Raw genomic sequence first — 25,876 nt, forward strand, 5'->3', positions numbered from 1 at the left:
GGGAGAGTTAGATGTGCACTTGCAGGAGGAAGTATCTAATACTCTGGGGCAATATATTATCATTCTGTGTTTCCCAAGGTAGGTACAGTACCACTGGTGGACAAGGAGGTGATTTTAGTGTGTACACAGATAGGGCATTAAATAAATTTGATTCCAATTGTAAAGGTGGTATATTCCTGTTTCAATTTCCTCGCAATTCTTCTGATAACCTAAAAAAAGAGAGAGAAAAAAAAAGGAAGTCTCAGATCTGTGCTAAAATACCTTAAATACCTCTCTAACTCCTTTTAATCTTCTCAATAAAAACCGAAAAGATAGGACTTTTGGACACCAATAATCTCCACCTACAGTTTAATACTATTCTTCAGTTTAAATTTTATTTATTTTTTACAGTTTGCACTCTATTTTATTACAAGTGATAAAGTTTTTCTTTTTATGATGCGTGTAATATAATGTTTCCTTACTGAATGTCTTAGTTAGGGTTGCTATAACAAATTACTATAGAGTATGTGGTTTAAGCAACAAACACTTACTTTTCATAGTTCTGGAGGTTAGTAAGTCCAAGATCAGGGTGTCAGCATGGTCAGGTTCTGCTGAGAGCCCTCTTCCTGTTTTACAGACAACTGTATTTTGCTGTGTCCTCATATGGCAGAAGGAGAGTGAGTTAGCTCTCTGGCCTCTTCTTGTAAGGGCACTAATCCCATTCATGAGGGCTCCACTCTCATGACTTAATCACCTCTCAAAGACCTCATTTTCAAATACCATCACAATGGAGATTAATTTCAACACATGAATTTTTGGAGGGACACAAACATTCAGTTCATAACATTTAGGTTAAAAAAAGCAAGCTAATTCCAAACAGTAAATAAATAATGGTACAGGTGTTACAAAAATATGGCAGAAACCACTGGGGATGTGCAAATGTTTGGGAACAGTTTAGAATTGTTAAGTGAATGCCTTAGAAGTGAATTGCAAGACGAATTTCAGGGAATGATTGTATACTAGGGGCTGGGATCTCGGGGAAGAATTCCTAGAGGAGGTGAGCTTTAAGGGACCATTTGAAGGGACTGGCTAGAAGCCAAGGGAGCAAAGATATGGTGATCGGTGGGCTGGGAGCAGGAGGCCTGTTGAACTGGATGGACCATTCATGTCCAGGAGTCATGGTTGGAGGAGAGTCACAGCTGGAATCACAAGGTGGAAAGACCTTATATGAGGAGACTCTTTGCTTTTTTTAAAACTTTTTATTTTCAGATAATTATGGATTCACATGCAGTTGTAAGAAACAATACAGAGAGATCCCATATCCCCTTTACCCAGTTTCCCCCAACGATGACATCTTACATAACTACAGTTCAACATCACAATTAGGAAATTGACAATGATACAAGCCACTGACCTTATTCAGGCTTCGCTCATTTTACATGCACTTGTGTGTGTGTGTGTGTGTATTTAGTTCTATGCAATTTTAGCATGTGTGTAAATTGGTGTGTCCACCACTGTAGTCAAGACACATAACAGTCCCAGCACAAGAAAGCCTTGTCTACCCTTTCATAGCCAGAGGCACCTTCCCCCCGCTTTCTTCTTCCCTCTCACCTGGCAACCACTAACTGGTTCTCCATCTCTATAATTCTGTCAGTTCAAGAATGTGATATAATTGGAATCATACAGTGTGTAACCTTTGGCATTGGCTTTTTGTCATTCAGCATAAGATTTACCCACAATGTTGTTTGTATCAGTAGTTCATTCCTTTTTATTGCTGAGTAGTATTCATAACATGGATATACACCATGGTTTACCATTCATCCTTTGTAGAAAATTTGGGTTGTTTCCAGTTTGGGGCTATTATGAATAAACCTTCTATGAACATTTGTGTACAGGTTTTTGTGTGAACATAAATTTCATTTTTCAAGAGTAAATTTCTGTTTCATATGGTAAGTTTGGTGTGTTTAGTTTTATAAGAAACTGCCATACTCTTTTTGGGAGTGGTGGTACAATTTTATATTCCTACCAGCAGTTTATGAGTGATCTAGGTTCTCTGAATCCTTGTCAGCATTTACTGTTACCATTTTATTTTAGCTATTTTGGTAGGTGTGTAGTGATATCTCGTGAATTTAGTTTGCATTTTCCCTGATGGTTAATAATTAAACATCTTTTCATGTGCTTATTTGCCACTCCTCCTCAGTGAAATGTCTGTTCATACCTTTTGTCCATTTGCTCATTGGATAGTTTATGCTGTTATTCTTGATTTTGAGTTTTTGTTTCTTTATATGTTCTAGATATAAGTTCTTTGTCAGATATGTGATTTGCAAATACTTTCTCTCAGTCTGTAATTTGCTTTTTTCATTCACTTTACAGGGTCGTTCACAGATCAAAACTTTTGAATGTTGATGTGATCCAATTTATAATTTTTTCCTTTTATGGATTGTGCTTTTGGCATCAAGTCTAAGATTCTTCTCTTAGCCCTAGTTCCTGAAGGTTTTCTCCTAAGTTTTTACCTAGAAGTTTTCTAGTTTTACATTTTACATTTATGTCTGTGATCCATTTTGAGTTAATTTTTGTAAAAATGTGAGGTTTTAGTCAAGGGTTCATTAATTTTTTTTGTTTGTTTTTGCTTATAAATGTCCAGTTGCTCCAGCACCGTTTGTCAAAATGCCTATCCTTCTATTGAATTGCTCTTGCATCTTTGTCAAAAATCAGTTGGGCATATTTGTGTGGGTCCTTTGCTTTTTACAGTCACCTTATTAATATTTCCTATCATTTGACTGTAACATCTGAAAAAGAAAAATGTTAGTGGGCCTTTCACCCAAATGAATCATGCCACTAGTATAATAAATTATTTGATTATGGAATATTTGATGATTTAGAGAGGTCTCATTACACACTCATGAATCATCCCCAAGGCCTTATGAGAAGAAAATATTTGGCCTGTCTCCCACCAAAATATTTCCTTTTACCTAAATAGAAAGACATGGGGAAGGGTGCCCATAATTTTTTTTCCCCAGGGCCAATAAGGGGCTGCTTAAGTTCGACTTTGCAAACTTTACAGGGAGGAGAAATGCGATTGGCCTTGGTCAGGCTTCGTTTTGCACAGGCTTTGGCAGGGACTTATAACCAGCAGTTCTGCCAGGAGCTCAGGAGCCTGCTCGCATACAAAAAGGATAAGGGACATCTAAGGAAAACAAGCTGCTCCCTTTTAGGGACACACCAAAGCTAGATAACCCAAGATAATCATAGCAAGATACAGCCAGTCTTAGAGCTGAGTACTGTGAAGTTAGCTTTGCTTCCTTGAGTTTTTGAAGCATGCATCTGTATAAACCTGCTTGTGCAGACATCCCCAGCCCCAAGCTGGGTCTGCCCAAATCCAGCGAATCGGCTCTGAAATGTAGACGGCATCTAGCAGTAACAAAGCCTCCGCCTCAGGCAGCCTGTTGGCCTGTTAGGCCCAGTGGAGCAGCGGAACGGAAATACCTGGAGAAGTTTTTACGTGTCCATGGAATTTCGTTGCAGGAAACCACCAGGGCAGAGACGGGCATGGCTTACAGGTACTTGCTGGTTGCAATGTTATCCAGCCAGGGCACTGCACTGAAGTCAAAGGTTGTTGTTATTAAAGAAAGAAGGATTGAAATAGCAAAAAAATACTATATAGCAAAAAGAAAAGAAAAGTGAACGCAGTGAGCCCTCTTCTTGGGCTGCCTTATTTTTTCAAGCTTTAATTTGTCTGCTTTCTCTTCGCTTCAAAGATTACATAGTCAAATTCACCTGTGGAAGTTCCCAACCTTGTGCCATTAGAAATGTCTGTGGCTTGATACTTAAGCAAACGTATGTGATTTAGCAGGTCATAATGAAGAATGGGTGCTCTATTCTTCTTAAGGGAATTTATAAATTAAGAATAGAATTTTTTTAATGCTGCCTGGTCTTCAAGGCTGTTATTTTCTTTTAAGCCTGAATCATGTGGTTGTGCTAATAGCTAATAAAGTAGTTCATGAGACTGAGCAGCTTCTTGAAATGACAGCACTTTTTATCAGTGTGGCCCAAGATAAATTACTGGTTGTTCTCTAAACTTCCAATACCATCATTTATTCTGTGAAAGATTAACAAAAGGGAGAAATTTTTTCCTAGTATGGGGTTGGATGTATAACCTTTAAAAATTGCTCTGGAATGGGAAGATCATTCTTTTTCTGAGCAATTATTGTTCAAACCTCTATAAGATATGTCTGTGCTTAGCTAAATCACCCAGCTGTACCCGCACAAGTACTTCCTTGAAAAATGCCTAGAGTTTTAAATATCCAGGAAGCTGAGCAAAAGCTGTTCAGAAGGACAAAGGTGCTGGAAACCGAAAACAAAAACAAAAACGAAAAACAAAACCCCAAGCCCTTAGCATTTATAAAGAACAGTTGTCTTAGCTCAAGTCAAAACTTCCAGTTCACAGAATAAGATTGTTTTTGCATAGACAAGATGTCCCTAAATGATTTTATTTTTCTGTAATCAAAAGGTCTATTTTAATGCAGTACCTACTGCTCTAGTTATCAGCTAATTTGATTAATAAAGCAATTTGCAATGAGATGGCTCATCTCTGGAGAGCAAAGTATTTCACACAGACTCTATGCAATAAAGGGCTCCTGCAGAAGAGGAATGAACTCTTCTAGGTTTATAGGGCGTATAAACATAAGACAGCTCACCCCATCATGCTTTAGAAGTGGAGCCTAAGAAGAATCCAACAGCCTTTCCGAGAGAACCTATGGCTCCACACCCTGGGATGGAGGAGGAGATGATGTCATTCCTCACCCACCTTTCCTGAATCTGTCTTTACTAGAAGGAGCTGCCTTCTCTCTGCCTCTCCATATTCTCTCACTCTATTCTCCATGCTTTCCTTGACCCTCAGTGGTAATAGTGGTGGAATATAGATCTGGTGAAGATGGACTGTTTCACTGTTTGAAAAACAAACTGTCTTTGCATCTTTGTCCCAGGATGGGTGGTATCACCATGAACACTTTTATAAATCTTCAGAGGGCAGGCCTCTTTCTCTCAAAAGTCCTGGTTTGAATATCTGTTACATATTTTGTGATGTGTGCCAGTGTTCAGAGAAAGATATGTTCTAGGACAGTGTTTTTAAGCACTTATGGAGCACAGGAATGCTCCCTGCAAATAGGTAAGAACAAAGGTGTCCTAGTTGAGGGTGGGGGCTTGGAGCCCACCTGCTTGAGGGGAGCAGTCATCCCAGCTTGGTTTCCCAGGCACACCTGCAGATCCCATCCTCTGCATGGCTTGAGAGTACAGTTCTGAGGTGACTCTTCAAGATGCCTTGGAGAGCAAGGCTGGCAGGTCCTTCTCACAGAGGCAGGCTCTTAGGCAAGCGTATGTGCCACTAGACCACATTCTAGTAAGAAATGGGACTTAGAAGATCATTGTTCCTAGATCAGAATATGAGGAGAGAAAGTACAGTTAAATAGATACTTGGCTCCAGAAAATAGCCAAGGCTTTGAATTATGATGAACTTGCTATTCTCTGCCACCTCTTCCTGACACATGTCACCTTTACCCCTCCCCACTCCTTTCTCCAAATGTCCATAGTACTTTGTCTATTCTTTTTTCAAGGCACGTATTAAGTATCCTTATTTAAAACATTCTCCTTTAAGCATTAGGGATGGATTTTTAAGGAAGAGTATCCAGGTTCTCTTGGTTCCTGCCCAACCTGGCTTTTGACCTTGACTTCTTATAGGCGTAGTTGGGGTTAGGTGAGGAGACTTTTATATTCTTCTCTACCTTGATTTCCACCTCCCCCCAAGACCATGGCTATGTTAAAAGACCTCATTCAACCTGCCTTTTCTATTTTCTTCTTTCTGAAGGGTATTATTTCATGTGTAGTGGAAAGAGAATGGGCTTTGGAGTTAATCAGGCCAGAGTTCAAATCCCAGCTCTTCTGCTTTACAAACTGTGTGACACTGGGAGTCATATAAGTAGGTGTGACATATAAGTTCCTAACACACAGTAGGTGTTCACTAAATGTAGGTTCCCTTCCTGCTTATTCTGTCTCCTGTCAATCATTCTGGGGGCAGGAGATGAAAGCCCCCTATAGCTGAAACATACAAATGGATAAGATAGAGTATTCTCAGAAAGAAAAGAATTAAAAACTTTGCAGTAATATGCTAAAAATCATTATGTTGTACTTTAAATGGGTGAATTGTATGTATGTAAATTATATCTCAATAAAGTGGTTAAAAATAATAAGAGAAGTTTAAAAAAAATCTGCAGTAATTCACAATCTGTGTAGGTTTCCATGCTGAGCTTAGAATTCTGAGAGGTCTGGAAGAGCCGGGTAAGCTGTTTTCTCTTCCTAATTTGGTCAGATGCCATTGCAGCCTTCAGCCCAATACCAGCTGCTCGGGTCCCTTGATCATCTGTGAGAGAGCATTATGTTGTGTTTCCATGGAGACTTGGTTATATTTCTAACTAAGGGTGACCAGGGGAGGAAAAAAAATCAGTAAATATGCAAACACATGTATCAGCTGAAAAGAAATGGGAGGAAATTGTTTGAATGTGGTGTAAAAAGTGCCAAGTTGCTGTGTCGATCCTTCTGTTGGCTTAGAATTTTCAGCAAAAATAGAAGTTTTTTGTGAATTCGTTTTTAAAATATCTATGAAATAGTCACCCAAGAGGGTCCTTCAGTTATTTCTAAGAGGCTATCTCTATTACAAAGCATTGAACTCTGAGCCAGACAGTGAACCTGAGCTTGGGTCAAAGTAGAAGTACACTGAGAATTAGTTTTATGGACAAAGCACAAAAACAATCGAGATGGAGTAAGGATGCAGTAGACACCCAGCTTTGAAGCAATTTTGTAATACTCACATAAGCCGGGAGGAACTCAAATGGATGTAAAATGAAGGTCTAATTCAAGGGACCCCAAACTTTTTCTGTAAAAGGCCACATAGTAGATATTTTAAGATCATGGGCCACATCTGCCTTTGTCCTACCTACTGAACTCTGCCCTTGTAGGTGGAAGCAGCCATTGACAATAAGCAAAGGAGTGGGCGTCGCTATGTTCCAATTACACTTTACTTATGGATGCTGAAATTTGAGTTTCATATAATTTTCTCATACCACAAATCTTCCTTTTTTTCCTCCCAAATCATTAAAAAAAAAAAAAGCCAATCTTATCTTACAGACCATATGAAAACAAGTGGCAGGCCAGATTTGGCCAGTAGGCCATAATTTGCTGACCCCTGGTCTAGAAAACAAAGGTTTCAGTTGTACAGGCTATTTATTTGTTGTGTTTATTTATTTATTTTTAAACCTCCTTGTTTCCAGAGGTATTTAAGGTGCCCAACTGCATATAATTCAGAAAGATAAAAATAAATAAAAAAAGAGGTAATTCACTGGTGGTCCAGTGGTTAGGACTCCGTTTTCACTGCCGAGTTCAATCCCCTGCTTAGGGAACTAAGAGCCCACAAGCTGTGTGGCGTGGCCAAAAAAAAAAGGATGAGACCTAGAAAGATTAAGAAGAGGAAAGGAAGGCAGCCTGGGGTGAGTGAGGGTGACACGGGCAAGTCATGCCCTTGCACCTGGATTTGGCTCTGCGCTTTCCAGTAGCGCCAAGCTGGGAAGAGGGCCATGGAGCTCTTTACAGCAGTCTCAGAGTCCTTGAGGTGAACACAAGCCAGCTGCTCAGGGATAGAACACTGCTCTCTGATGTGGAGATCAGAGAGAAAGTTCTCTCGTGGTTCTTCGTTGTGTAATTAATATCTTCAAAAAATATCCTTATAGTAAACACAGCAGTGGGATTCCTCGGGCTCTTTCTCATGGGGCCCCTAATATTAAAAAGGGGCACTATATCAAATAACGATTCAGCAAAAGCAAGTGGGTGTGGTAGAAGGAATGACATTGGTTTAATAGAAACTGTATCAATTAGTTTGAAATTATTTATGCTTAAAAAATTCCCCAATAATAATGACACAGATTTAGCTATTTTATAATGACAGGGCTTGTCCAGGTTCATGGAATGAAACAATTGTTTCTCACATTTAAAACAAATGCTATTTGCCAACCAAAGACAAAATTTTCTATACCCTTGAGCAGAAGGTGGGAGGGGACAAAAGAAGAAAAGGAGAGGTGGGGCGAAGTTTTGGAATTATTGATGCGGGACAGACCTTGGAGATAATCTGCTCCAGTTTCTGGTCTTACAGCTGGAGAAAACTGAAGCTCAGAGATGTTGCGTTTCTAGCCAACAACAAAGCCCTTGTCCTTTGGGTCCCAGTCCAGTGCTCGCTCCATAATCCATATTTATTCCCAGCCCTCCAACCCCCATCCCACCCTATGCCAACACACACCCTCACACACACACCCCACTCCATACACACGCCATACACACACACCACACACACAGACACACCCCTACCACACATATACCCTCACACACATCACATACACATACACACCCACATACCTCCTTAGTCCACACACCACACACACACACACACACACACACACCCATACACACACTACACACCCCACGCCCTGCCTCCCGGGTATGCTGTAGTCCCCCTCTAGTCCAGTCTTCCAGGCACTGCTCTCATTGCTCTGCTCTGCAATCTGCCTCAGTCCTACTTCTTGGCACACTGGCCCTCCATCCCTGTCCTGAAACATCGAGTCTCACTCATCATTGCTTTCCCCATCTAGAATATTCTCACACGTCCCCCTTGCCGAGACAAATCCAAACCACAGGCTCTCCCTTCTCTCTCACAGAACGACTTGTCTTTGTTCCATATAGTTTGGATTGTTTGTGTGTGTGTGTGTGTCTCAAAAGTATGCTGTTGTCACCTTGAGGAGAACAACTAGAGCTTATACTATTTTGCAATCCTCCTGTGCTTTGCACTTAGATAGCGTGTATTGCTTCTTTGAGGTATATGCATTCAGAAGTTGGGGAACAGAAAGAAAGACTCCAAAGACAAGTAGGAATGTCCCTTTCCCCCATTTATAGTGCTCTAGCCCCATATTTTCTCCTGTATCTTAGATACAATATGTTACTTAGCCTTGCTGAGTCTCAGTTTCCTCTTCTGTAAAATGGGCCTAATTCAACTTACCTCATGACAATGTTGTAAGAATTAAATGAAGTCACGTTTATGAAAGTGCTTAGCTCACTGCCTGCCATGGTGGGAGCCTAACAAACAGGGTTCCCTCGCTTCACCTCCTTCTTAACCAATCCTAGGACTCCATCGTTTAGTCATCTTTCAGAGATTGAAAGAAAAAGGGTGTGGTGTTGTATCTAAAAAAGAGAGAGGGGCAGAAAATAAACACGTGTAATTAAATTTTGCACAGTTCTGAGCATATCACTCTCCTTTCCTCACTTGCTTACATACATTCTTTTTTTGCTTCTACTATTGGAATATATCCTCAGGATCTATTGAGAAAGTGTTTTTTTTTTTTCTTTTTACTTCACACATGGCCTCCTATTTAATGAAAACAGCCTCAGGAAACATTGGAATAAATTACTCTCCAAATGGTGTAATAGAATGATAAAAATCATCTTTTATCAGTCTGTGTATTTCCAGTGCCTAGCATTGTGTCTAGAACAGAAATATTTGAAACAGAATGAAATTAAAAGGGCTAAAATGCCCACTTGTACCTTCTAGTACCTCTCCCATTCACTTGCCACGCTGCCTGAGAATTTCTTCAACTAGAAGCTCCAGTTCTCCTGTTAAAATGGAGGTGTGTAATCTAAGCTAATAGGCAGCAGAGCAAGAAGGAAACAGGACATCGGCCAGGCCGACCTGAAAACAGAAGATAGGAAAGAAGGTTCTAGACTGGATCAAGGGGCAAGCTTGGGAGTCGGGGCGTGGCACAGTGGTACAGGGGCTGTGCGGGGAAACCGGCAGGCAGGCCTGAAGAAGAGGGCAGGAAAGCTAGAGAGAAACCTCACTCACCTACCAGCTTGTAACAAAGGTGTCCTGGCAAAGCGTTTGAAAACATTCATTAACTGATAGAATTTTCATTGATCTCTAAATGAAGATTCTAGTGATAAGTAAGAACTAGTTTTCGCTCTGAAAACTCTTTCCCTGGGTTCTGTCAAAGTGAGAATATGGTGTCCTGGCTGGAGGATTTGCAGACCACCTTCCCCCCAACCCCTTTCTCTGATCCTCTGATTCCTTATCTATGAAATGAAAATGCACATAAAGCCCTCCTCCCAGGATAGTGCTATTCACGCAGAGTCACATAGTGGAAGCTTAGAAAAGACTATCCCCCTCTTGACTTTTCCGCTTTTCATGATTTCCATGACACAGTGTGGAAGCTGAAAATTATTTTTGTTCCTAAATTGAACTCACTGTCTTCCTCCTAGGCCCCCGCCCCGCACAACCCTCCAAACCCTCCTTCACCGCATACTCCGCTGACCTACTTTTTTCATGGACAGCTTGGCACACTCAGACCTGCTTGAAAAGTAGCTATGGCCATGGCCATGAAAATCAAAAGCCTAGAAAAAATGCTAGCTGAGCAGGGGGTTGTATTCTCCACATTAAAAAAAAAAAGCCTACATGAGTTATTTTAGACTGGCCTCATTTTGGTCAGTCTCGGGGCCTGTGCTAATTTTCTCTGAGTCCTCTGGCTGTGGCTCTCCTGGCATCAACTGGGCTGGAGGAACGTTGCAGACACTGAGATGATCCAGGCTCAGAGCCTATGTGACTACTTGAAACCCGAAGAGCCTGCTGGTAAAGGACCTAGAAGGCTTAGTGAAAGGGGCCTGTTCAGAATGGGGCCAAATATTTATTTACTATTGAACGGAACAGAAGTTCTAAAACGAGTATGTTTTAGAAGTGTCAGTTTAGATAGAAAATGCTTTAAAATTTAAGCAAAAGTGAGAGATGAGTGCCCCTTAGATTTGAAATATTATTTTCATTCTGTTTTGAAATTTCCACTTGTGGTTTTCCAGAGGGAAAGTTGCTTTATGCATAATGAAAACACTGGAAATTCAGGGCTCAAGAACAACACTGTGTTATATGAACACTCCCTTTCTCATATAGGAAAAATTTACAGCAGTTTCATATTAAAAACAAAACACTTTGAGACCTGGTTTTCCTGCACAAGGAACAACTATGAGTCAAATATATTTTTACCCAAGGGAAAAAAACAAAAAGAACAAAACCTCTTCCTAAATTTCTCTGCAGTGCCTGTAAGTGCCACTAGGATGCACTATTTCATTAAAAAAAAAGAAACGCTTCATTCAGTTCCCTGAACCACAGAAAGCAGAAATCTTTAAACTTTTTCCAGACAACCCTAGACCAGAACTTAAATTTGAATCTGTATATTTCCCTTGATTGTGAAAATTAAGAAGCATCTCTTTTTATATCACAATGGGAAATCTTCTATAGTGAGAAAAAGTAAGAAGTTATGACCAGTACACTTGGGATTCTGAGAATCCTGTAGCAGGGATATGTTATCATAACCTAACCCAGTTAGATATTTGACAGAGCAAATTTTCTACGTCTGGGAGTTTCCGAGAATGGGATTCTGAACCACACTACAGACCTCTGCGGGTGACTGGTGGAGAAAAGAAAGGCAGACATGTCATCCCCTTGACCTTCCTTCAGAGAATGTTCTGTTGATGTCTTTTGCCCCATCTCAGGTGAAGGCATCTTGCACAGTTAAGATGGAGCAGATGTAGTGAATCTGGAAGGATTGTGTTGTCAGGATTGCCTGGGAGAAGTCTGGCTCAGAACCCACGAATGTTCTTAGAACCATGACCCTGCAGGTCTGGCTCAGCACCAGATTAGAATGTGGTCGAATGATGGTGCCCTTCCTCCTCTGTAACCAGGGCTTGTTTTTGCTTATCATGGGACACCTTTCCACACCTTACACTTTAGCCTCACATCAGTGATTCCTCTGCCTTGCCCTTAGCTAGTTATCAACTGATGCTCCCTAAGATTTCAATTACACATTTTGTGATGTGCGCCAGTGTTCAGATGAAGATACATTCCAGGACAGTGTGTTTCAGACAATAATGATGCAGAAGAACACATGAAGGCAAAGCGGTCCCAGTTGAAGGTGGGGTCCTGGGGTATCTGTAAAATATGTCATATCCAAAGAAACCGCTAATGGTGGAAGTTCAGGTAGTAGAGGAGCTATTTTTAGACAACCTATCTAGTCTTAAAATCAGATTATGAGAAAAAACCTTTTTTATTTGAAAATAATTTCAAACATACAGAAAAATTGCAAGAATAATATATAGAATATCTGTAGCACTTTAATCTTTAATATATTGTTAACATTTTGCTCCATTTGATCGTGTTCTTATCTGCTTGCTTTCTGCATCCTCCCCCCACCTCCAATTTATTTTTCCAAGCCTTTTGAGAGCAAGTTACATCCATAATAGCCCTTTACCCCTCAGTACCTCCTAAGAGTAAGGATATTCTTTCATACACCCCCAAGTACAATTACCAACTTCAGTCAGATTTACCTAGTTTTTATCTGATCTGCTGTCTGTATTCTCATTTTGTCAGCAGACACAATAGTGCCCTTTATAGCAATTTTTTTACTCCACCAGTACTGCATCTAGTTCAGGATCACATATTGTATTTTGTTGTCATGGCTTTTTCATTTCCTTCAATCTGGCATAGTTCGGACTGGAATTAGTTTTAGCACAGGGAGGAGGTCAGTGGGAAAGAGGGTGGTGACTAATTGCAGTGTCTGCTTTGGGTTGGGAGGTGGTGCTGTGGTGCCAACACAATCTCTAAGCTCTGCCCGAAGGCCTCCTGGCTACAGCTACCAATTCCGCATCGAGGACTGTGTCTTCCACGGCTCCCCAGCAAGGCCACCACATCGTCATCTTGACCTTTAGGTTCAAAGCTGAGGTGGATCTCAAAGACATACTGACCTAACTGACCTACATAAATTCAGTCCCCTGTGTTTATCTGCATAGCACTTATCTTGCTGAGGGGCGTGCACTGTGGGGGGCTGTTGAGAATTACCAGGACCTGAGTGAGGTCCTCTGAGCACTGACAGGCAGGGAGGGCAGGCAGGGCCAAGTATGCGATTACCTGGGACTCTCTAGCCTCCAAATCAGGTACCCATAAAGCTTGGCCAGGGAACCACCCCAAGAAACTAAAGCAGCAGCCAGAGGGAGAGGCCTCTTCCAAACTGGCTGCAGAGCAGAAGAGTGTGGGCTCTGGCCACACGTCCTGGTGAGCCCACTGGGAGAGGTGGGAGTAGCTGAGAGGCCACAGCAGCTAGGGAAACACAGGCTCTCAGTGGGTCACGCGGAATATTTTTAGATAAGGGAGTTTCGACCCAATTGTCTATTTTTCCCTCCATGATATTCCTTTTAATTTGTTAAGGCAGAATGAGATAGAAGCTCTGAAAATTGTAGAGTGTGGGTGCAGAATGTGCAGCTCATTAAGTATCTAAGCTCTTTAGCATTTGGAGGGTCTGTAACAGATCACTGATTCACCCTGCTTTTAAAATTTTGCAGCATTCTATAACTCAACACACAGTGACAACATGTGCATTTAGAAGCTGGTTATGGCTTTTAAAAGGAGCCATGATTGCTTCTTGACATGACCATTGTGTAAGACCAGAATCTCTATGCATAATTTCCCAAAAGGTTAATACTTGCTGTAACATCTTTGTAAAATTCATCAAATTAGCACCTCCTTCCTTTACCCCTATTTTTCCTCTTACCACTCTTTTTTTTCCCCCTTATGTTTTATGGCTGTAATGTCTTATTTCAATATGTCTTTCCGCAATGTATTCTAGCACATTTATGGTTTCATCCTTCATATGTAAGTCTCTATCCCAGCTCAAATTTCTTATATGAGATAGCAACTTAAATTTATACTTTTAAAATTCCCAAAGTCATTTTTGATAGCCTAAATTTCCCCCACTGATTTGAAATTACAACATATATAGCCCAAATATCAGAAAAGGTTACCTTGTCTTTTGCACATCAGATGAAATGGTCTTGAACTGGAAACATAGAATTCCTTCTACTCTCCAGATATTCTTTTGGAAGTTTCTGTTCTTCTAGTCGTTTGGGGCTTAAATTGAATGACCTCAGTTTTTGTTTGTGTGAAAGAAAATTGTATTTAGTTTTCTTTTTCTTCTATTTTTTTTTTCCTCTTACCACTTGTATTTGTTTGTTTCCGTAGTGTTTGTCTCTTTCACTGGAGTGTGAACTCCAGGAGGACAGGGATGTTATCTGTATGGTTAATTGCAGAATTCCCAGAATCTGGTATCTAGTGTAAAACTCAATAAATGTTTGCTGAATAAATGAATGATTAAGCAAGTGTATGAGGAATAAGCCCTCATTTTTCACTGGCAGACAATCTGCTGGATTATCAGACACAGGGGGTTGCTCCACCAGACTCTCCATCCACAGCCTCCTTGCCACTTACTTCCCAACCTTCTCTCTTTACTGAGAAGATCCAAAGTGCCCTCATTTGTTTTAGTGGTACTTGGGGGACAGCATTGTTCTCAGAGGAAATAGGTTCTTAAATCTTGGATGTTAGAATCCTTTGAAGCTGCCCATTATAATGTCGTAAGTCCACTTTATTGTTTCTTCTCCTCAGACATCCATCTCGTTTCACTTTCCATTCACTCAGTTACTTCACTCTATTCACAGAGTCTTCACTGTACTTTCCTCCAGAAAGTTCTCTGTGATGTCACTGTCCAGTCCTAGTGGAGTCCTGGGTTGTGACCAGACGAGACACTCACAGCCTTCACTCTGCGTATTCCTTGCTTCTCCTCAGATGTGTTGCTAACATGCCCACATTACGGAGTCATGGGTCCCTCCTCCACTCCTTCCCACCACAAGCTCTCCCCTTCTTACCCCTGTCCATCAATCCCATAGACTAGCCCTCTTTAGTTTACTCTTTTCCTAATCAATTTCCATTTCCATCTCATTACAAGACGGGTATCGTCTCATTATAATACCCAGGTGTCATTTCCCAAAAGACAGAGACGAGTCTGGAGGGTCAGCCCTCCTGTTGGGATTCCTGGATGACGCTACATCATCCTAAATATACTAGAAGATTCTCTCTCTGCTCAGCAATTGTGGATGATTGTGAGTTCTGATTGGATCTTCTTGTTCTTGGTACAGATCAGACTTTTCCAGGAACAACATGGCCTGCAACAAAGGCACTCTTCAGCTGGTGATTAGCAATTACAAGATGGTACCTTGGGGTATCATTAGGTCATTGTGGGGTTTCTCGTTTGAGCCTGGCCCCATTCCACCTCCTGAGCAAGACCCTGACCTGTTCAATTCAGTGTTAGTGGGATGGGCAATGGCAACAATAGGGTTGTACTTATCCTCTCAGGGGCTTTAATTGCTTGAGGGAGCCTGGTTGAGACTCAATGACAGTGGACAGAGTCCAACTATCTTCTTTCTGCTCCTTCCTCACAACCATTTCCTATCCAAGGACCTTCCATTTCTGACACCATGTTCACCTATCCTTGGTTTCTGCATGTCCTGTATAGGTTAAATATTTTCCCTGCTATATCTCATGACCTCTTTAAATTGTTGGGTGATCCAAAACATATTCTCTCAGAAGATGGAAAATCAGGTTCACACAGCAAAATCTACAAATCCATATTTTAGTATTCATTGGTGGCACTCTTTTATGAAGTTATTTTGTACGACCACTAACCAGTCCTTATTGTTTTGGGTGCAGTATCTATTGTTTTGTTGAACTCTTTAGCTTATTTCCTCCCAGACAGACACAGATTTCATTCTTTCATTCAAGAGCTATTGCTGAGTGCTCACCTGTATTATACACTATTCCAGACATGGGGTACACAGCAGTGACAAAATAGACTAAGTTCCCTGCTTTCTTTAAGATTTCATCCTAGTTGGGGTGAGGTAGACAATAAACTAACAAAATGAAGTGTGTAACATTTCAGAAAGGATAAGTTCTCAATAGAAACACAATACATGGAAGGAAGATGAGTATATGCGTCAGGGGAGAGTTACAATTTTAAATAGTGTAGCTAAGGAAGGCCCACTGAGAAGACAGCATTTGAATAAATGTCTGAAGGAGGTGAAAAGGACAATCATATGGGCTTCTGGGGGAAGAGTACTCCAGACAGAGTGTACAGCACAAGCCTAGAGTAAAAGTGTATAAGGGAGAAACATCACAGAAGCCAGTGGGACATGAGCAGAGTGAGTGATCGGTAGAGTAGCAAGAAAACATGTTGAGAAAGTAAAGGAAGTGCTGCAAGTTCAGGAGGTTCCCAAGACCTCCCTAAGGTTCAGTGATTCATTATAAGGACTCACAGAATTCAGCAAAGCTTTTATACTCCCACATATAGTTTTTATAGGAGAAAGATACAGATTACAATCAGCATAGGGACGAAGTGCCCAGAGTGGGGTCCAGGAGAACCAGACACAGAGCTTCCAGCTGCCCTTTCCAGTGGAGCCATGTGGAGAGCGCTTTTCTCCCAGCAACAGTGTGTGACAATGTGCATAGAACGTTGCCAACTAGGGAAGCTTAGCAGAGCCTTGGTGCCCAGAGTTCTCATTGCAGATCGGCCACATAGACACACTGACCACCGGCGTGGTTGACCTTGGTCTCCTGCCTGTATGGAGGTCAAGCTGATTCTCTGTGGCCCAAGGACCCTACTATAAAACACACATTTAGCATAGACCATCAGGCATGGCCCAAGGCCTCCACGTAGATAAACACACTCCTGGTGGGTAGAGCATTCCAAAGGCTTAGAGGTTACCTCTCAGGAGCTGGGGGCAAAGGGTCAAACCTTTCTTTGGTCAAGGGTAATACTTCACTGCACAGAAGCCAAATCATGCAGGTCTTTGTAGGCCGTTTACAAGTTGTTGGCTTCCAGTCTGTTTGAGATGGAAGACTTCGGAGAGTATTGGTCAGGAGAGTGACATGATTTGATTTATTTTTACACAGGGTTTCTTTTTCTAACAGGACCATCATGGAATGAATAACATTCCAACAGCTAAGTTGGAAAATAGACTGAAAGGTAGAAGCAGGGCTACTGATTAGGAAGTTACTATTATGGTCCAAGTAAGAGGTATCAATAGGTTGAATGAGGGTGAAAATGGGGAGAAGCAATCTGATTTTGGGTCACTTTTAATAGTGGAGTTAAGAGCATTTGCAAGTAAATTAGATGTAGCGTATGATAAAAGGAATAATCAAAGATGACTCTAAGTTACTTGGCTGAGCAATTGGGACAGTCAAGTTGCCCTTAAATGGGATGAGTTAAGACTGCAGGGGAAGATCTGGTGGGAGGAAGAGTAGGAGCATGGCTTTTGGACACGTGAGGTCGAAACGCCTATTAGACCACAAGGGAAAAATATCAAGTAGACAAGAGCCTGGAGTTCATGGGAGAGGTCTGGGCTGCAGATTTATATTTAAGATATAAAGATATACATCTTGAAGTCATCAGTCTATCATGAGAGTGTCAAGCCATGAGACTACCAAGTAAGTGTCAACAGAAAAGAGAAAAAGGGGCTTCCCTGGTGGCGCAGTGGTTGAGAATCTGCCTGCTAATGCAGGGGACACGGGTTCGAGCCCTGGTCTGGGAAGATCCCACATGCCGCGGAGCAACTGGGCCCGTGAGCCACAGCTACTGAGCCTGCGCGTCTGGAGCCTGTGCCCCGCAACAAGAGAGGCCACGATAGTGAGAGGCCCGCACACCGCGATGAAGAGCGGTCCCCGCACCGCGATGAAGAGTGGCCCCCACTTGCCGTAACCAGAGAAAGCCCTCGCACGAACCGAAGACCCAACACAGCCAAAAATAAATAAATAAATAAATAAAGTAGCTATAAAAAAAAAAAATAAAAAAAAAAGAAAAGAGAAAAAGCCTGATGAAGAAAAAGCCAAATGAAGGAGGCTGGAGAGATGAACTATGTTAGATACTGCTGAGAGGTCAATAAGGTGAGAACTGAGAGGAGACCAAATGGATTTAGGAACATGGAGGCTACTGTTAACCTTAGTAAGAGCAGAGAGAGCTACGTATTTTGTTTTATACCCAGAGATATGCTTGATAGAAGAAAACAAAAAATATTTAGGAAAAATTTTAAAGTTAATTTGGAACTCCTAATTAGCAGAACTCTGACTACCACCCACTGACCAGCATCTCTGGATTTCCTCCTACCTATGAACAAAGAGAAAAATATACAAAATCATAGCTGAAAACTTAAATTGGCCCAACATATAACCAGAAAATAGAATGATTTTCTAATAATAATTATGTTTGTAAAGCTGGATTATTAAACAGATAACTCATGGAGTTATCTGTTTGCCTCATGAAACAGAGCTTCTCTGCTTCCTAAATGACATAATGCCTGTACCCTGTTGTCTGCTTTTCTGATTTTGGTGCTCCCTTTGTTTTGACATCTGGAGATTTCCCTTTCTAGGCCTTAAGCTTGCATTTAAATTTATTTTGTTACATTTTATTCAGCAATTCTTTCTGCTTGGAGTGTGTATGTGTGTGTGGGATGTTCCACATCAATTAAGTCTTTCATATTGACCTGAAGTTCACTTTTTAAATCAAGACAAACAGATATCATACTTAACAATCTGAATGGACTCAATTAAAGAAAAAAGGACAGCAAAAAGTTTAGAAGAAAAAACAACCAAATATTAGGAGTTGTTATTTTTAGGTGGTAAGAATGTGAGTGATTTTGCCCCCTTCCTCTATTCCTAATTTCCAAATTTGTGTATTACTATTATAAAAGGGAGGAAAATTGCAATTAAAATTAGATTCTAAGAATTTAAGATATATGCTTTTGAAGTTCTTTTCTGAGCTACCTCGGATCTAAAACAAGTATTGAGATTCGGCAGTTTGATCTGCAGTAAGGTTTACAGATAAGGACTCCCGTTCTTAATTTAACCTGGAACAAAATTTGCACCTTTATGTAGATAAGAAATTGAAATGCATTCTATCAAAATGCTTCCATTCTGTAGATAACCTTGAATAGCATAGACCATCTCTATCAGAAATATATGGGGTTTTTTTGTTGTTGTTTTGTTTTGTTTTGTTTTGTTTTGCAAGTAACAGAAAAACTAACTCAAGCTGGCTTAAGTAGCAAAGGAAACTTACTGGCACATGTAACTAAAAAGTCCAGAGATAGGGAAAACTCCAGAGATAGGGTGGATTTAAGGTACATACACTATAGACAGGATCTAGTTTCTCTCTCTCTGTACTTGTGACTTTCTTTTTGGTAACGGCTCCACACTCAGCTCTGTATGGTGGTGGGTCTGTGGCAGCTCCAAGCTCTTCTCTCATCTTCAAGATGGCTGACAAAAGCACTCATTCACTTCCAGAAGGAAGGAAGAAAGAAGGAGCTTTCTTTTCCTAGGAGTTCCATCTTCTCATTGATTCCTTGGTTTTGATTGGATGACCTGTCCACTCTGGACCACTTCCTGGATCTGGGTGATGGGAGAAGCTAACTGACTTCTGTGGCTTCATGCTCAACCCCTCTCTGAGAAAGGAGGGGCAGACTACTCTTGATGGGAGAAAAGAGGAGTAGATTATGGTGAGGCAAAGTCGACTGCATATGTTGACCACACTCCCTACTGATCATATCTGGAGGGGACAGCATGGCAGTGAACTCATGGCAGTAAGATTCCAGTTAGTCAATCATCTGGAAATTGGGGATGAGGCTACCTCACCATTAACCACCTGTGTGCTGTCTCCATTCCTTGAACTTTAGATCTGGTTCTTAGTTCTCTTCTGGCTCTAAAATCCTCTTTTCATATTTAGAGGGATATTTTCCAATTAGTCTACATCTCAAGTAGCTTGTGCTACTTAATCATATAACCAAAATAAGCAGAAATCTCATTTAACTAAAGGTAAGAAGGGAAATATCGGCTTTTTTTTTTAAACATCTTTATTGGAGTATAATTGCTTTACAATGTTGTGTGAGTTTCTACTGTATAACAAAGTAAATCAGCTATATGTATACATATATCCCCATATGCCCTCCCTCTTGCGTCTCCCTCCCACCCTCCCTATCCCACCCCTCTAGCTGGTCACAAAGCACTGAGCTGATCTCCCTGTGCTATGCAGCTGCTTCCCACTAGCTATCTATTTCATTAATTAATTAATTTATTTATTTTTGGCTGTGTTGGGTCTTCGTTTCTGTGCGAGGGCTTTCTCTAGATGCGGCGAGCGGGGGCCACTCTTCATCGCGGTGCGCGTGCCTCTCGCTATCGCGGCCTCTTTTGTTGCGGAGCACAGGCTCCAGACGCGCAGGCTCAGTAGTTGTGGCTCACGGGCCCAGTTGCTCCGCGGCATGTGGGATCCTCCCAGACCAGGGCTCGAACCCGTGTCCCCTGCATTGGCAGGCAGATTCTCAACCACTGCGCCACCAGGGAAGCCCTAGCTATCTATTTTAAATTTGGTAGTGTATATATGTCCAAACCACTCTCTCATTTCGTCCCAGCTTACCCTTCCCCCTCCCCGTGTCCTCAAGTCCATTGTCTACGTCTGCGTCTTTATTCCTGTCCTGCCCCTAGGTTCATCAGAACTGTTTTTTGTTTTTGTTTTTGTTTTTTAGATTCCATATATATGTGTTAGCATATGGTATTTGTTTTTCTCTTTCTGGCTTACTTCATTCTGTATGACAGACTCTAAGTCCATCCACCTCACTACAAATAACTCAATTTTGTTTCTTTTTATGGCTGAGTAATATTCCATTGTATATATGTGCCACATCTTCTTTATCCATTCATCTGTCGATGGACACTTAGGTTGCTTCCATGTCCTGGCTATTGTAAATAGTGCTGCAATGAACACTGTGGTACATGACTAATTTTGAATTATGGTTTTCTCAGGGTATATGCGCAGTAGTGGGATTGCTGGGTCATATGGTAGTTCTATTTTTAGTTTTTTCAGGAACCTCCATACTGTTCTCCATAGTGGCTGTACCAATTTACATTCCCACCAACAGTGCAAGAGGGTTCCCTTTGCTCCACACCCTCGCTAGCATTTATTGTTTGTAGACTTCTTGATGATGGCCATTCTGACTGGTGTGAGGTGATGCCTCATTGCAGTTTTGATTTGCGTTTCTCTAATGATTAGTGATGTTCAGCATCCTTTCATGTGTTTGTTGGCAATTTGTATATCTTCTTTGGAGAAATGTCTATTTAGGTCTTCTGCCCATTTTTGGATTGGGTTGTTTGTGTTTTTGATATTGAGCTGCATGAGCTGCTTGTATATTTTGGAGATTAATCCTTTTTCAGTTGCTTCTTTTGCAAATATTTTCTCCCCTTCTGAGGGTTGTCTTTTTGTCTTGTTTATGGTTTCCTTTGCTGTGCAAAAGCTTTTGTTTCATTAGGTCCCATTTGTTTATTTTTGTTTTTATTTCCATTTCTCTAGGAGGTGGGTCAAAAAGGATCTTGCTGTGATTTATGTCACAGAGTGTTCTGCCTATGTTTTCCTCTAAGAGTATTATAGTGTCTGGCCTTACGTTTAGGTCTTTAATCCATTTTGAGTTTATTTTTGTGTATGGTGTTAGGGAGTGTTCTAATTTCATTCTTTTACTTATAGCTGTACAGTTTTCCCAGCACCACTTATTGAAGAGCCTGCCTTTTCTCCATTGTATATTCTTGCCTCCTTTATCAAAGATAAGGTGATCATATATGTGTGGGTTTATCTCTGAGCTTTCTATCCTGTTCCATTGATTTATACTTCTGTTTTTGTGCCAGTACCATACTGTATGGATTACTGTAGCTTTGTAGTAGAGTCTGAAGTCAGGGAGCCTGATTCCTCCAGCTCTGTTTTTCTTTCTGAAGATTGCTTTGGCTATTCAGGGTCTTTTGTGTTTCCATACAAATTGTGAAATTTTTTGTTCTAGTTCTGTGAAAAATGCCATTGGTAGTTTGATAGGGATTGCATTGAATCTGTAGATTGCTTTGGGTAGTAGAGTCATTTTCACAATGTTGATTCTTCCAATCCAAGAGCATGGTATATCTCTCCATCTGTTTGTATTGTCTTTAATTTCTTTCATCAGTGTCTTATAGTTTTCTGCATATAGGTCTTTTGTCTCCTTAGGTAGGTTTATTCCTAGGTATTTTATTCTTTTTGTTGCAATGGTAAATGGGAGTGTTTCCTTCATTTCTCTTTCAGATTTTTCATCATTAATGTATAGGAATGCAAGAGATTTCTGTGCATTGATTTTGTATCCTGCTACTTTACCAAATTCATTGATTGGCTCTAGTAGTTTTCTGGTAGCATCTTTAAGATTCTCTATGTACAGTATCATGTCATCTGCAAACAGTGACAGTTTTACTTCTTCTTTTCCGATTTGGATTCCTTTTATTTCTTTTTTTTTAAATTAATTAATTAATTTTTGGCTGCATTGGGTCATCATTGCTGTGTGCAGGCTTCAGTAGTTGTGGCACGTGGGCTCAGTATTTGTGGCTCGCAGGCTCTAGAGCACAGGCTCAGTAGTTGTGGTGTACGGCCTTAGTTGCTCTGCAGCATGTGGGATCTTCCTGGACCAGGGCTCGTACGCGTGTCCCCTGCATTGGCAGGTGGATTCTTAACCACTGTGCCACCAGGGAAGCCCCTCCTTTTATTTCTTTTTTGTCTCTGATTGCTGTGGCTAAAACTTCCAAAACTATGTTGAACAATAGTGGTGAGAGTGGGCAACCTTGTCTTGTTCCTGATGAAACGTCAGCTTTAAATGCTATTTAATTTAGCATGGAAAGTAATGCATTTTTAATATGGAACACATTAAAAACTCATAAAGTGGTTTATTTATGAGATGGTTAGCCTCCCCCCCACAATTACCCCATAAATACCGTTAAGTTCCATCAACTATTCAGCAAGTGCAATTATAGAAATGCTGTGTTTCATTTTGCATCTTATTACAGTAGTTTTCCCTCCACACACACTATATGCAAAGAATAAGTGTGCAGAATTTTACAGTCTGAGGAGATGTTGGGGATAACTCAGTATCTCACCCCCAATTCCTCCATTAATTTTACAAATAAGTTTTCTGAGGCCTGAAGAGGTTAAACAATCTGCTAATACTCACATAGTTGGTTTACTAAGTTCTAGTTAAGAATTTAACCAAAGGCTTTTGATCTACCAGTTTACTCTTTCCACAGCACGATTGTTCAGATCAACAAAGGTTGAGTACCAGTTGTGCCCTGGGTAGTATGCAAATCACTGAGCTCAGAACAAGGAAAGACATGGTTCCTGGCTTCAAGCAACTCCAAGAGCGGTCTAGTAGGGGAAAGAGTCATGTCAAGCAGATAATTAGAGGCTGGTATGACACACGCAATGTTGCTGTTTAAAACATAGTCATAATGTGGTAGAACAAGTTGATGAATGCTCTCTTGAGAGTCAAGGATGACTTTGAAGAGTTGGTGATTCATGCACAGGGTTTTGTAGGATGAATAAGAGTTCAACAATTGGTCCAAGACGGGGATGGGGGTAGCATTTGATATGGAGGGAATAGTATATTTGAAGACCGAGAAGCAAGGGTTATAAAACAAGTTTTGGAGACAGATCTAGATTGATTGCTGGTTCTAAGTCTTACTACATAGATGACTTACACAATTTATTTATCCCTTCTGCCCATTCACTTTTTTCCTCAATAAAATGGAAATAGCAATACCTATCCCATAAGGTTATGGAGAAAATGAAATAATGTTACAACTATAAAGCACATAACATAGGAGGAACTCAGGAGCAGGCAGCTACTCTTCTCCATCCTGCTTCTCCTTCTCTTCCTCCGTGTGCTGGCAAACCTTCTGGGTGAGGTGAGTGCTAGAACAAGAGCTAAGAGGCAGGAAAGAGATCATTGGAGGAACTGGCCATGGAAAAGTGCTGAGGCATTCCTAGGTAAGAAATAACAATATCAAATTTACATTCTAAAAGGGTATTTTTGGAAGAATGGTGCATAGGCAACGGATAGAAAGCGAATTTAATAATCTAGGTGCGAGGGCTTGAAGATACGAGTAAGGGTACGAATAGAAAGAAGAAAGCAGGGGTAGAGCGATTTGGGAGGTTCTGTGAGCGGAGTGTATTCTGGTATAATTGTGTTCCCTGCATCCTGGTTTTCATTCCCACGTGTCTGGAAGGGAAATCGCCCACCGATCTAATTAGGCCCCGAGGTACCGCCACTGCCTCCGGAAGGAGGCGGTAGGGAAGTGCTCCACCGCCGCCGGCGCCGCCGCTCGTGGCTCTCGTCTCTAAAGTGCTTCCACACAATCGCTTAAGTAACTCCTCTACCTTCTCATTCACATGAAAAGAAACCTCAGAGAGAGCCTGCGCTATCAAATCTTTTCTCCCTTGTCTGACTTCAAAGCAACTCCTTAAACTACTGCATTCCGGAGGCAATTATCTTTTCACTGCAATTTAGTAACTTGGAGTAACCTCAAATACATTACTTTTAAGCAGCTCAGGACTTCCCTCTAAGGCTGGCCTGTGTCTCCTCTTTAACAGGAATTGAGGGCCTGGTGTGGGCAGGCTGGCTCCCGGGGAGCTCTCATCAAATGCCTGGAATCACCTGTGTTACCTCCATCACCTCCAACATCAACGGTCTACTTCCTGTAAAAAAAAAGAACCCTGTGGCCTTTACTACCTGTTTGTCTTTCTTGTCTCATGTTACTATTAACGGCCCTTTTATTGATGCCCAAACTGAAATATGGAGTCATTAGTTTACACACACACACCTTACCCGCCGTCCCCAGAGGACTGATACCAAGAAAAAGATTGTTATCTGACTGCCAAACTCCTAACACGGGTGTGCGGGGCTCCTGTCAGAGGGAGGTTTTTTTCCCCTATAACTTCATTTCATGCCGATTTGAGATCTAACTAGTATTTCACTTTTGTCTTATTTTCTTTTTGAATATAGCCATCTATGTACATTTTGAAAAATGTTTTTAATTATACCCACACATGGGTTTCTTCATAATCTCTGAAGGCTAGTCCACAGAAGCAAAGCACTGTGGCTTCACACTTTTCATAAAATGGTTGATCTTTGAATTAAATACCTACAAAATATCTGTATATGTGAGACCAGATAAAAAATGAGTGAAGAATTATTGACAAGGTATTTCTACTTTTATCTGTAAAAATAACTGCTTTGACTATCCATATTAAAAAGACATTACTAACAATTTACTCACGATGACACGTATGAATTTTTTGATTTAGGTATGAAAGCATTCTAAGAACTCACAAAACCTCAGAACAAACATTAGAACAGTGCGCTTGGGATACCTGATTTTCAGCATTGGGCACATAAAAGAAGGCTTTGGAAAACTCACATCTGAAGTGCTTTCATCACTTGAAATCATAACATGGTTTACTAAACATTGCTTGAGGCCAAACTGAATGGATTGTATATTTAGGATATATTTATACTGGATGCTTTTAAGCAAAAAAGAGCATAGGGTAGCAACATACTATTGCTGTTTATTTTTGTGCAATATGTAAATCTGGTATTTCTTCCAATTTTAGGTCTATCAATTATGCAACAATCAGCTAATAATTTTGACCACCTGCTACATGCAACTTATTATGCTACACGCTAATAAGGCTAACTAGCTCTCAAAACAAAACTTCCCATCAGCTGCCTTCGATCATCTCCCTCCTGACCATCTTGCGAGGACTGTTGTCTTATTTCATTGTATGTTCAGCTGAGTCTGCAGCAATTCAGAGTCAGGTTGAAGAGAATCACAGATGTTATTAACACATGGAGTCTTTTACTTAAAAAAGGATAAGGTGGCCACTAACATCCCTTGTAGACATGTGGTGTCGGAAATTTCTTCAGATCATTCTTGTTGGTGCCTCAAAGTGAAGCTATTTGCCAGGCAGCATCCCGGCATCCTTGGGTTAAAAAGAAACACAGCTTGACCTTGGAACAGCCTGGGAGTCGGCCTACTCTGCTGGCTCCAGATGAATAAAACAACTCT

The 25,876-nt window shown here is 40.9% G+C and overlaps 1 protein-coding gene across 1 annotated transcript in view; it reads left to right on the forward strand.

Moving 5' to 3' along the window:
* Positions 1 to 3,121: 3,121 nt before the first annotated feature.
* Positions 3,122 to 25,876, forward strand: part of KCNAB1 (potassium voltage-gated channel subfamily A regulatory beta subunit 1) — a 399,751-nt gene continuing 376,996 nt past the window's right edge. The window contains exon 1 of the mRNA XM_057546116.1: positions 3,122 to 3,539. Within this exon, the coding sequence (XP_057402099.1) occupies positions 3,298 to 3,539 (242 nt within the window). The 5' untranslated portion in view covers positions 3,122 to 3,297. The remainder of the gene's footprint in view (positions 3,540 to 25,876) is intronic.

This window comes from Balaenoptera acutorostrata, chromosome 4 (assembly GCF_949987535.1).
Source record: "Balaenoptera acutorostrata chromosome 4, mBalAcu1.1, whole genome shotgun sequence".
Classification (NCBI taxonomy): Eukaryota; Metazoa; Chordata; class Mammalia; order Artiodactyla; family Balaenopteridae; genus Balaenoptera; species Balaenoptera acutorostrata.